Genomic DNA, 12,623 nt, shown 5'->3' with positions numbered 1-12,623 from the left:
GTCAGATGCTTAGACAACAAGATAAATCTTTATTGTTGCCTCGAATCTGTGGCCTTTTCTTCTGGGACCTGGGTTTGCTCGGCCGCTCCACTGCCAAGGCCAAACAGTGAGGATTTGATGAAATCGATCACCTTCCTTCGACGAAATATCCTAGGGGTGGGAGTGGGGTGCAGATCATGGAACCGGTTTGGGTACTAATTGTGTGGGGGACACCCCTCCCAACCTCCCCCTTTGTGACCTTATTCTAGCAATTATCTAAGCCTTGCCCTTCGAAGTCCTCCTGTTCAAGCCCCCCGCACTCCATCCCCAGGAAAGTCCTGCTCTCAGGCCTCAGTAGCCCCCAGACCAGCTTCTGTGTTGGGTTCCTGGAAGCCCCGCCCCTTACTCCAAGCCAAGCCCGCCTTCTTCAATGGGTTGCTCACGCAAAGGTAAGGCCGGTTATCAGTGCTAGGGAGCCGCAGATCAGCAGCCCCAGAAGGCGGCTTGCCAGCATTTTCTCGGGCTTCAGAGGCTGGAGGGTTATGGACGACTCCGTGGTCGCCTCCCCCGGGGTTACGATATTTGGAGAAGGTTTTTCCTCCTTGATCATTTTGGGCAACACTGTTAGAGAAAGCGTAAAGAGCAGTCCTGGCAGGGCGTGGAGTTCCTGCCCTGGCAAAGACAAGCCCGTCCCAGTAGCCGGCCATCCCAGAGATAATCACGCCTTCACCAGTGTCAAGCCTGAACACACCCAAGGGAACCCCTGTCCTCCGGGCCAGAGGCCACGCCCCCGGCAGGAAGCCACACCCCGTGCCCCGAAACCACACCCAACAGGAAGTCACGCCCCCATCGCCAAGGCCACGCCCCCGCCGAGGACCCCAGCTTTCCTGGGCCCTGAATCCTACACTTCTCTCAGCCCCACAGCACTGACCTCTGACGTGAAAATTGATGATCGTGGCTGGGCTGGAATTCACAGAGCCCAGCTCGCAGCGGTAGCTGCCTGCATCCTCTGGACCCACCATGGGCTTGGTCAGGGTGGCCTCTTTCCCCTTGGACACCAAGGTCTCCGTATTGTTCCCCCAAACCTAGACCCAAGCTCAAGGGGTCACTGAGGCCTGAGGAATTCAGGGGTTGGGGGAGTACAGGGGTGAAAAGATCACAGGGCCTCAGTGTGGGAGGTGAGTGTCCAGGGTGTCACTGGTCAGGGCACGGGGTCCCAGAGGTCTGTAGAGACCACACCTAGTAGACCACCCTCCTGGGTCATGAGAATCGTGGGTGCAGGCCCATAGATCCAGAACACAAGTATTGTAGTCTAGGGAGTTCAAGGGTTACAGAAGTTGAGGCCCTCACCCTGTAAAAGCTGTAATCAGTGAGGCCTTCGGAAGCCTGATGCCAGTTTAACTCACAGTCCAGGATCATGTCTTCCATTTGAGGAACTTCCACATTCCGCTCTGGGGGTGGGGGATGACCATGGGACACTCATGATTCTGTTTTTGTTTTTGTTTTTGAGATGGAGACTCGCTCTGTCCCCCAGGCTGGAATGCATTGGCGCGATCTCGGCTCACTGCAACCTCTGCTTCCTGGGTTCAAGCGATTCTCTTGCCTCAGCCTCCTGAGTATCTGGGACTACAGGCGCTTGCCACCACGCCTGGCTAATTTTTGTATTTTTAGTAGAGACGGGGTTTCACCATATTGGACAGGCTGGTCTCGAACTCCTGACCTCAGGTGATCTGCCTGCCTCAGCATCCCAAAGTGCTGGGATTACAGGCATGAGGCACTGCGCCGGGCCTCCTTCACGGTTCTTTACCCTCCCCTAATCCTTTACGTTTGTTGTAACCTCGTCTTTTCTCTTTTCTTTCTCTCTCTCTCTTTTTTTTTTTTTTTTTTTTTTTTAGATGAAGTCTCGCTCTTGTCACCCAGGCTGGAGTGCAGTGGCGCGATCTTATCTCACTACAACCTTCGCCTCCCGAGTTCAAGCAATTCTCTGCCTCAGCCTCCTGAGTAGCTGGGATTACAGGTGCCCACCACCATGTCTGGCTAATTTTTTTGTATTTTTAGTACAAAAACGATGGTTTCACCATCTTGGCCAGGCTGGTCTTGAACTCCTGACCTTGTGATCCACCTGCCTCAGCCTTCCAAAGTGCTGGGATTACAGGCGTGAGCCAGCGCGCCCGGCCTCTTTTTTTTCTTTTTAGACAAGGTCTCACTCTTTTGCCTGGGCTGGAGTGCAGTGGTATGACCATAGCTTACTGCAGTCTCCAACTCCTGGGTCCAAGCAATCCTCCTGCCTCAGCCTTCCAAGTAGCTGGGACTACAGGAACGCAACACCACACCTGACTAATTTTTAAATTTTTTTGTAGAGATGGAGTCTCACTATGTTGCCCAGGCTGGTCTCAAACTCCTGGCTTCCCGATCCTCCCGTCTCAGCCTCTCGAAGTGCGGGATTATAGGTGTGAGCCACTGCACCTGGTCTAAACCCTACCTTTTCTTGTCTACTGCCCCCACACCCCCATCTAGGCTCTCTCTAGACTGCCTCTCCTCTCGCCCCACCCCACCTGCACCAATTCCTCCTGCTGGGTCCAGTTCTCTCACCCCCGCAATCGTAGGACTTTCGACAAGCGTGAACCTCCTTTTTGCAGTTCTTGCACCAGATCAGAGTTTGCAACATCACACCTGGAGGGGCAGGGTCAAGGCTTGTATTTGCCCATTAAGGGGCATGGCTAAAAGGAGAGGTTAGGGCTAAGGGCGCTGGGGCCAGGTCATCTATGACATTCCTAGATGGTCAGATGAAGGGACAGGACCAGAACGCAGGTAAGTAGTAAGTGGGCTCCAACAAAGCTCAGTAAAGAGTGTAAGTAGAGGCCGGGTGCGGTGGCTTACTCCTGTAATCCCAGCACTTTGGGAGGCCGAGGCGGGCGGATCACAAGGTCAGGATTTCAAGACTAGCCTGACCAACATGGTGAAACCCCATCTCTGCTAAAAATACAAAAATTAGCTGGGTGTGATGGCGGGCACCTGTAATCCCAGCTACTTAGGGGGCTGAGGCAGGAGAATAGTTTGAACCTGGGAGGTGGAGGTTGCAGTGAGCCGTGATCGTGCCACTGCACTCCAGCCTGGGCGACAGGGTGAGACTGTCTCAAAAAAAAGAGTGTAAGTAGAATATGACCTGCTCCCCAAGAAATCCATGGTGCAGAAAGAATACTGGAGACCCAGGAACCTCTCCAAGGCAGAGAATGACAAAACCACCAGGATCCAAAAAGGCGAGTGGGGAGGTTGACTATTCAGAGGGCAGGATGAGGGTTAACTTCTGTAATCCAGACTCACCACATTTGTTGGGACAATAAGCTGTGTCAAAAGAGAAAAAAAGAGAGCAAGAAAGAGATGACAGAGTCAGATTTCTAAATGAAAGACGATGGAAGAGGGGGTTGGGGGAAGAGCTGGGCTTTGGGCTTTTGGGTTCGAGGGAGAAAAGACTTGGGTCTGAAGGAGGAGGCAGTTGGGGAAGCTGAGGAACTGGGCTTGGAGAAGTAAGGGGCTGGAGACAAGGACTCTTGGATAGTGGAAAGAGGAGCTGGGGGACACCGACTCCCATCTTCTCTCACCCTCTTTTTGGAATCGAGCAACATAGGTGGCAAAGGTTTCCTTTTGCAAGTGCAACATCCAAAATAGCTCCTTCACGAAGAGATCGCCTGGGAAGACACAGGAACCCCCAATCCCACGTGTGAGGTGTTGGAAGTTTACTTCTGCCTGCAGAGTCTGGCAGTCTACTTCCTGGCCTTCTCAGGAAAGGGCACTACAATTGACCGTCTAACATAATGCCAGCTGCTGGGCTAGGCAATGCATATTTTGGGGGATTGGGGAGGGTCTTACCCTGCCACCCAGGCTGGAGTGCAGTGGTGTAATCGTGGCTCACTGCAGCCTCAAACTCCTGGACTCAAGCAATCCTCCCGCCTCAACCCCCCAAGTAGCTAGGACTACAGGCACACACCACCATGCCCAGCTAATATGTATATGTATGTCTATTTTTTGTAGAGACAAGGTTTCACCATGTTGGCCAGGCTGGTCTTGAACTACTGAGCTCAAGTAATCTGCCTGCCTCAGCCTTCCAAAGTGCCAGGATTACAGGCCTGAGCTACCGTGCCCGGCCAGCAATACACATTTAAACTGAACAACTGAGGAAGCATTTTAGAGCCAAGGGAGCTTCAAAGTCCTTTGCTCAAGGCCATACAGCTAGGAAGTGGCAGAGCAGGTATTGGAATCTAGGCGGTCTGGGTCCACAGCCTAGTATCTGACCAAGAGACCAGGCATCACTAACGCTGGCTTCTCTGAGAGATTCTGGACTCCCACCCCCTTGATGCATTTACCTTTTACATCACTGTCTGTGATGCGTTTCAGATCCTTCAGCAAACTCCAGGACCCCTTTTGCAGCGTGGCCTCATCTGTCAGAGGAGATATAACCCCAGATTCCAGCCTTACTTTCTCATTGGCGCGCCTAATCTTAGAAACTACAATACCCATGAGGCCACTGGGCAAGGATAGGCCTGGTTAAGGACTCAGCCGCCCGTTGCCTTCTGGGAGTTGTAGTTTTATTACATAAAATTGCCAGCCGAGGATAGGGAAAACAGTATTTGCTAGCCCCGGGGAACCTCGGAATCTGCATCTCAGCCTTCTCCATTCCCGAATCCCGGAGACCCTGCTGTCAGCCTCTTCCTTCCCCTGGTCTTATCTCCCTCCTTTCCCAGGACCCAGGGGTCCTTGGTCCCCCCTGCCCTCACCAACGACCCCCATATAGGCATCCTCATTAAGCGACAGTTCCTGGAAATCCTTCACGGCGTTCTCTACCCTTTCCATCATGGCTTTGTGATGCTTCGCATCCAGGTGGCCAGGCAGGTAATCTTTCTCCAGGGACTTTAGCGCCAGCACGACAGACGGGTCACATATAACACACCCCTCGGCAGGAAGCAAGCAACCGGCCAGCGCCGCACACAGGAGGGTAAAATGCGGCCCCATTGCAGCCGGCGCGCACAGTTCCCGAAGACCGTTAGGAAGGGTGCTCTCACCCCAAACCGAGAGCAGGAGAACGCTAAACGGAGAAAAGCCAAAATCCATCTTAAGAAATCCCACTGGGCCGCCTATCCATGGGGTCCGCAAACCTCGAAAAGAGGATCTTCAGGAAATCTCCAAATAAAGAGGACCTATGTCCTTCATCAAATGCCTCTGAAGTGTGAAACTGAGCCCCAATCCAGGGGACCCAAAATTTAGGGTTCTCACTGAATCCCCCAACTGAGAGATCAGAAAAACTATTAAACAGGAATCACTCATAAGTCCCCAAACTCAGAACCTGGAATCTCCCAACCCCATGCGCCCCTTCCCCAAATCCCAAACTGTGGAATTTTCCAAGTCCCCAGATTGACGTGAGCCTGAACTCCAACCCTTAAGAGCAACACTGAGGCACTCCCCCGCCAGCCCCCCAAAACCTGTTGAACCTCAAGCTGAAGATTCAATGCCCAAACCAATAAACATCTAACACAGACCCAACCACGATATTATCAAACTCGGAACTCCTTCAAAACCAAAACACATACCAGATTCCTAGAACTGAGGACCCTACTAACACTTAAGCAAGACTCCATGCGGTCCTCCAGACCCAGGGGGCCCTTGTTCACCCTTCCCCAAAACTAACGGGCTCCCAATTTGCAGGGCGCACCCTTCTGCTTAGAAAAAGGAGCCCCGATGCATCCTGAACAGTGATGCACCCTAAACAGCCGCTCCCCGACCTTGACTCCTGATTTGTGGCCTCTAACACTAGGGTTCATTGAGGAACCCGGTCCAGGTTCTGAGGGCTTTTAAAGAGGAAGCCGGGGTCATGACCACCTACGCTAATTTTCCCAGGGGTAAAATCAAGGATTGTGTTGGGGACGAGGCTAAGGTTGGTTGCGTGAAATCGAGAGCTTTTCGACGGGGTCTGAGTCACGGACGATCCTCTCTCCACGAGGAACTCCTGGAACCACCCCCTCCGAGCTTCTCACGTAGGGGCCCGAATTCCTTTATAGATATTCCTTGGGGTTTTCCTCGGCCCCACCCAGAAACCCAACTCTGTCTGATTGGACTGCAGCAAAGGGAGGTCCCGCCTATCGCTCCATGACGTCACAGAGGCTGCAGCCTTTTTGAACTAGAACTTTCCCAGCATCTAGGGAAGAGGAAGCCTCCTGACTGCTCTGGCTTCCAGAGTCAAGGACCGGACTCAGGCCTTCAGTTTCCTCCCCTCCCCTTGCCCCAGGACCCAGGCTTTGGGCTAGATCCGGCCCCCCAGGCCGCTGCCGCCCCCACCGCCGTCCTTGGAAACGGCTGTCGAGCCACGAAGTGGACATTTTAGCCCTAAGACTACGACTCCCAAAATGCCCTGGGGCCTCTTTCTCTGTAGCTGACTGGCGCTGCCAACCTCATAGCTTTCCGGGAAATGTAGTTCAATGACAATCCGCTCCCTCCTCCGCCTCTTCTGCCCACGCGGAGGTCCCAGTGGGAGGAGAGGACTGGGGGCCAATACTGAGAGTCCAGGAATGAGCAACTGGGGGCTCAGACGTTAGGGTCCTAGAAGGTCTCTCTCTCCTGTGTGATTGAAACAGGGAACCAGAAAAACAGGGACCACAACTCACACAAGTCCAGCAACAAGGGGCTGTCAGATCTAAGTAGGGTCAGTACTCCCAATCACGAGTAATAAAAATCCTCAGGGCCGGGGGCGGTGGCTCACGCTTGTAATTCCAGCGCTTTGGGAGGCCGAGGCGGGCAGATTGTCTGAGGTCAGGAGTTCGAGGCCAGCCTGGCTGACATGGTGAAACCCCGTCTCTACTAAAAATACAAAAATTAGCTGGGCATGGTGGCGAACGTCTGTAGTCCCAGCTACTTGGGAGGCTGAGGCACCAGAATCCGAGAGGTGGAGTTTGCAGTGAGCCGAGATCACACTACTGCACTCCAGCCTGGGCCACAGAGCAAGACTCGATCTCCGAAAAAAACTAAATTAATTAAAAAAAATAAAAGTCTTCAGAAGTACCCCACCTTTACCTCCACTCTCTTACACACACACACACACACACACACACACACACACAAACCCACACACACATACACGGTGGTTCTGGCTCCAAAAAAGCTACAGAGACACAGGTTAGTGCTGTAGACTTTTAATTCATACCTCCTGCTCTCTCACCCGTGGCAGCTGAGTTGGGAACAGTACTGTAACAATTGTAACTGTAACTCCCTGATAAGCCAACAGGCATGGGGTCTGGATGAGTAGACAGGGGATGTGATCAGAGCTGACTATGTTTAAGGTTTCTTCTTTCACCCTCCAAAAAACAGCAAGGGGCTCCTGAGATCTCGACAACCCTGTCCACCTTGGCCAGACCTCGTGCTCCTGCCTGGATTTGAGGCTGGGTCCAGGGTCTGCCTACCTTTAGATCTTTTTATCTCAGACCTGCCCAAAGCCAGATGTAGTGGTTCTGGGAGTTCAGGGACAGACAGTGGTTAGCAATGAGCACAGTACCTGCCAGTTTGTCACAAGCACAGAGGGTGTGTTTATACCTGCACACTTCCAGAAAACAGATCCCAGACCCTCAGCAGCCCACCTGCAGACAAAGACCAACTTCCTTCATTGTGAGAGGCAACCTGAACTCACACCCAATATATGGAGCTCTTGGCAGTTTATGAGCTTAAAAAAAAGTGTCCCTGGATCCCTGGAAAGTTCTGCTCCAGAAGCTGTACCATTTTGGCAGTGATCCCTAACCCCACGTTCACAATTTAGGCTGTCTGCTCAAAACAAACAAAAAAAAGTCTTTGAGGGGCTGTGGGGCTTGCTGGACAGAGTCCCGCTCTGCTCACCAACTACCCCAGCTTTTCCAGAGACTGTGAACAGAGCAAGACGCTGGCCAACTAGAGATGGTTTGTTTTTCATCTCAATTTTTCCAGCAATGGTGGGACATTCATTAGATGCTACAATTAGGTTGCACATTCATTAGATTCTTCACTTGGCCTGGTGTGCTGGCTCACATCTGTAATCCCAGCATTCTGGGAGGCCAAGGTGGGAGGATTGCTTGAGCCCAGGAGTTCAAGAACAGCCTGGGCAATATCACAAGACCTCGTCTCTACAAAAATTAAAAAAAATTATCCGGGCCAGGCATGGTGACTCACGCTGGTAATCCCAGCACTGTGGGAGGCCGAGGTGGGCAGATCACGAGGTCAGGAGATCGGGACCATCCTGGTTATTAACACGATGAAACCCCGTCTCTACTAAAAATACAAAAAAAATTAGCCGGGCGTGGTGGCGGTCGCCTGTAGTCCCAGCTACTCAGGAGGCTGAGGCAGAATGGCATGAACCCGGGAGGCGGAGCTTGCAGTAAGCTGAGATCGTGCCACTGCACTCTGGCCTGGGCTACAGAGCAAGACTCCGTCTCAAAAAAAAAAAAAAAATTAAATAAATAAATAAATAAATAAATAATTTAAAAAAAAATTATCCAGGCTGGGCACAGTGGCTCATGCCAGTAATCCCAGCACTTTGGGAGGCCAAGACAGGTGGATCACAAGGTCAGGAGATCGAGACCATCCTGGCCAACATGGTGAAACCCCGTCTCTACTAAAAATACAAAAATTAGCCGGGCATAATGGCCTGTGCCTGTAGTCCCAGCTACTCAGGAGGCTGAGACAGGAGAATCGCTTGAACCCAGGAGGTGGAAGTTGCAGTGAGCCAAGATCACGCCACTGCACTCCAGCCTGGGCAACAGAGCAAGACCCTGTCTCCAAAAAAAAAAAAAAAACTAAAAAGATTCTTCACCTTAGTTATCTGGATTTCCAGAATCCCATCCTGTCCATAAGGGCCCTGCATGGTTCTTCACAGGCATCAAACCTGGTCCTCTCTAGAACAAGTCTCCCTCTAGAATCGCTCCAGAAACACAGAAGGGGACTTGGTGAATGCTTGCTCTGGACCAATCATATGTTCCTTCAGTCTTTGGAGGACCCAGGGAAGAAGTAACCCCTCTTCTAGAGTAGACCAGAGGGAGAGTTCCCCATTCCTGGGGGCAGCCATCTGGAAGTACTGTAGGTATGGGCTGGGAAGAGCAGGTGGGCACTGTGGCTTCTAGAACTGCCTGCCAGCCATCAGGAAAAGATGTTTTGCTAGTTCTAGAATGTTCAGACAGTTCCAGAAAGATCCCCCTTCTCTCCAACTCTCCCAACTAGAATCACTCTGGATACGGGCACCCATTTGCTTCAGGAACACCACAAGCTTCTCCAGAAGATGCCAGGCCTCTGGAGCCATGTACTGCTGGCTCTAGAAAGATCAGGCTACTTCAGAAAGTCTCCCTGGCTCTCAAGGCTTAGCCAATGTCCAGAGTGGAGACAAGTCTGCATTAATGCCCACCCACTCGGGCAGGAAGGCGGCCTCCGGCTTAAAGATCTTCAGGAACTCAGAGTCTGGCAGGGTGAAGTTGGCCAGGTAGACAGTGTCTCCGCCAGCCAGGTAGGCAGCCCAGAAGCCGAAGGTGCCAATGGTCATAATGGTGTGGTTGCACTGTGTGAGCAGGGCAAAGTCTTTCCACGGTGTAGCCTCCTGTCCATCGCCAGCAAACGTCACATCGCCCTGGGAGGTGTCAATGTTTTCTTTACACCACTCCATGCCGTTGCTGGTGACCACGAAAACGGGGGCTTCGTGCCGTGCCCGGAACCAGTCCATGGCCTGCCGGAGGTAGGCGCTGTCGCCCACCACACCCTTCCAGCGCTGAGGCATAACCTGCAGATAGTCCCCACGGCGCACGTGGACGCCGACAAAGGTGCGCGGGCGGTCCCTTGTGCGGCCCAGGCGGTCCCTTGTGCGGCCCAGGCGGAGCTGACCCAGCACACTCTGCGCCTCTTCCCGAAGGTGGTCGTGCAGGGTGAACTCTCTGCGGATCTGTTCCCGGAGATGGTGGAAGAAAGTCCAAGAGCAGGGGAAGCCAGAGAGCTTCAGGAAAGGATCTCTCAAGTCCGCGTACTCCTCCGACATCCAGTCGTGAAGCTGCAGCTCCCGCCACGGCGTGCGGCTGTCCACTTCTGGGGCCAGCACGGGCAGGGTGATGCGGAATACCGGGGCCAGGGCGGCATGCATAGCAGGCAGGATAAAGGCCCGGCGGCCGTTGAGCTGGGCCAGAGCCAGCAGCGTGGCATACTGTCCCATCTGATTACCAAACCGGCCATTGGGGTAGACAGTCCAGGTGCCGGAGAGGGAGGCAGGGTGCTGGGGACAGGAAGAGGAGGCGTTGGGGCCCATCGCAGTACCCGGCAGGCAGAAGATGGCCACTGGGGGTGTCACCAGGCGGCGGTCTGGACACAGGATCGACAGGCCTAGGCCATGTGGAAAGCTGTCTTGATGGATATGGAGGAAGAAGGAGATTACAGAGAAGACACAGACTAGCAGGAAGGCCAGGCAGAGCTGACGATGGCTCGGGGGCCACATGGCTGCAGGGGAGGAAAGGCGAATTAGCAAATGCACTGAGGCTGAGGAGGGGAGGCTGAGGAGGGATGTGGGGTAAGGGAGGCGCCTGGGGTGCAGCACTCCTTAGTCCCAGGGACAGAGGAAGTTAAAGGTTTAGACTCCTGAGGCTGAGGTAGGGAGAGCCTGAGTCCTAGGTTTCAGGGATGAGAGCCTTGGAATTTCGGGGCATGGGGACTGGAAGACAAGTGGTTTTCAAGATACCCATGGTTTGGCTGGGCACTCTGGCTCACACCTGTAATCCCAGCATATTGGGAGGCTGAGATGGGAGGATCCCTTGAGCCTAGGAGTTCAAGATCAGCCTGGGCAACAGAGCACTCTTACAAAAAAATTTTAAAATTAGCTTGGCATGGGCCGGGCGCGGTGGCTCACACCTGTAATCCCAGCACTTTGGGAGGCCAAGGTGGGTGGATCACCTGAGGTCGGGAGTTCGAGACCAGCCTGACCAACGTGGAGAAACCCTGTCTCTACTTAAAATACAAAATTAGCAGGGCATGGTGGCGCATGCCTGTAATCCCAGCTACTTGGGAGGCTGAGGCAGGAGAATCGCCTGAACCCGGGGGGCGGAGGTTGCGGTGAGCTGAGATCATGCCATTATACTCCAGCCTGGGCAACAAGAGTGAAACTCCGTCTCCAAAAAAATATAAATAAAATTAGCTTGGCATGGTGGCACATGTCTGTGGTCTCAGCTACACCGGATGCTAAGGCGGGAGGATCCCCGGAGCTCACAATGAGCCGCGACAGCACCACTGACTGCACTCCAGCTTGCGCGACAGAGAGGGACCCTGTCTTAAAAAAAAAAAAAAAAAAAAAAAGTGGTCCAGGTTCCTACACCTTTCCTGAAGGAATCTCGAGTCTCCCCTCCTGTAAGTTCCGCTGATACTGGACTCTTCCACCAGCCTGTTTCTCAGGAGTACCTGTCTGTGAGGCGCAAAATCCATCACAGAGGTGGTGATGGGAAACGATAGTTCAAGTAAAACAAGAGAGGCTGGAGGGTCAGGAGCGGAAGGAGCATCTTGGTTCCTGGAGGAGTAATGGCTGGGGAGGTGGCGGAGATTCCTAGGGCCTTAGGAAGACCTGGAGAAGAGGTTGGGGGTGCACCTCCTGGTTCTGAATGAGTTGTTCCTGGGTCCCAGGCACCGGCAGTCCCCACTTACCCGAGCTGCTTGCAGGTGGCAGATCCACAGTCCGCTTTTCGTGGCCGGAGCGCACCCTCCGCAAAGGCAGGCCACATCCGGCCGCCCCTGGAACGCCAGGCGTCCGGCTATCCGGCCCGGCAGCCCTCCCCTCCGCGCAGCCTGTCCGGACTGGCAGCGAGGGCTTGGGGAGGAGAGGAAGGAGAGGGCGCGGCCGGGAGTTTCGCAGCGTCCGCCCTCCCGGGCCGGGCGGATGGCTGGAAGGTGGAGCCCCGCCCGTCACTTGGCGCCGAGCCCCAGCGCCAGGGGCTAAGGCGATGGCCCCTGGGCCCACCGCTCCCCAGATCGGGGATGCAGGGGACCGCGCCCTGCCCCTCCGCCCCGTCATTGACCTGCGCGAAGGCTTCACCCGGGGCAGCCTACCTGGCTTCTGAGCAGCCGCGGCATCATTGCGTGGACCAGGAGACGGAGCGCCCAGTTGCAATGCTGGAGCCGGGAGGTCCAATCCGCCGCCCTCTGTCTTCCGGTGCCAGGGCTTAGAGTCGGCCCCCGACACCTGGGTGCTTCGAGCCTGGCCACGCCCCAGCGGCTGGGCAGGGCCCCCGCACCTGGTCTCGGCGAGTGGAGCGATCGTCCGCCCTCTGCCGCGTCCTCCTGGGGGATGGAGAACCTGTTTGCCAGGCTGCCGCCGGAGCGCGCGAGGGCCTCCAGCCTGCAGGTGCCCCCGCGCCCACCAGGGTCTCCGATCTCCCACACCCCCCGCCTCACCGTCCACACTCAAATTCCAGAATCCCAGCCCCTAGTCACTCCTTTTGGGGAATTCTAGGGTCCCGTGCCAAACTGCTACTTTCCAGACCTGCATTGCACGAAGGCAACCATTCCAAGGCTGGAGACCGGAGTGGAACAGGGTCTGTTTCCCACGCCGTCAGCGGGGGCCGTGGCTGCCGGCGCCAGAGACAAAGGCCTCTGCCCGCTTGTCACCTAATTAAAGC

At 54.4% G+C, this 12,623-nt stretch overlaps 2 protein-coding genes across 3 annotated transcripts; both read right to left on the bottom strand.

Moving 5' to 3' along the window:
* Nucleotides 1-9: 9 nt before the first annotated feature.
* Nucleotides 10-6,063, bottom strand: IZUMO1 (izumo sperm-oocyte fusion 1). 2 transcript variants are annotated; one of them, XM_019016616.2, is made up of 10 exons: nucleotides 5,858-6,063; nucleotides 4,755-5,062; nucleotides 4,344-4,418; nucleotides 3,582-3,668; nucleotides 3,304-3,324; nucleotides 2,572-2,652; nucleotides 1,330-1,430; nucleotides 911-1,064; nucleotides 423-600; nucleotides 10-150 (listed from the first exon to the last, which is right to left on the bottom strand). In XM_019016616.2, exons 2-10 carry the CDS (start codon nucleotides 4,987-4,989, stop codon nucleotides 30-32), a joined length of 1,053 nt encoding a protein of 350 aa, XP_018872161.1. In that variant the 5' UTR covers nucleotides 4,990-5,062; nucleotides 5,858-6,063; the 3' UTR covers nucleotides 10-29. The 2 variants fall into 2 exon arrangements, with proteins under 2 accessions (XP_018872161.1, XP_018872163.1); XM_019016618.2 differs by lacking the exon at nucleotides 4,755-5,062.
* Nucleotides 6,064-7,144: 1,081 nt separating this feature from the next.
* On the bottom strand, nucleotides 7,145-12,308 carry FUT1 (fucosyltransferase 1 (H blood group)). Its single transcript, XM_019014341.4, has 2 exons — nucleotides 11,653-12,308; nucleotides 7,145-10,461 (listed from the first exon to the last, which is right to left on the bottom strand). The coding sequence occupies exons 1-2, from the start codon at nucleotides 12,017-12,019 to the stop codon at nucleotides 9,338-9,340; spliced, it is 1,491 nt and encodes a 496-aa protein (XP_018869886.1). The 5' UTR covers nucleotides 12,020-12,308; the 3' UTR covers nucleotides 7,145-9,337.
* Nucleotides 12,309-12,623: the final 315 nt, after the last annotated feature.

This window comes from Gorilla gorilla, chromosome 20, assembly GCF_029281585.2.
Source record: "Gorilla gorilla gorilla isolate KB3781 chromosome 20, NHGRI_mGorGor1-v2.1_pri, whole genome shotgun sequence".
NCBI classification, from domain to species: Eukaryota; Metazoa; Chordata; class Mammalia; order Primates; family Hominidae; genus Gorilla; species Gorilla gorilla.
This window is presented reverse-complemented; position numbering and strand designations above follow the sequence as displayed.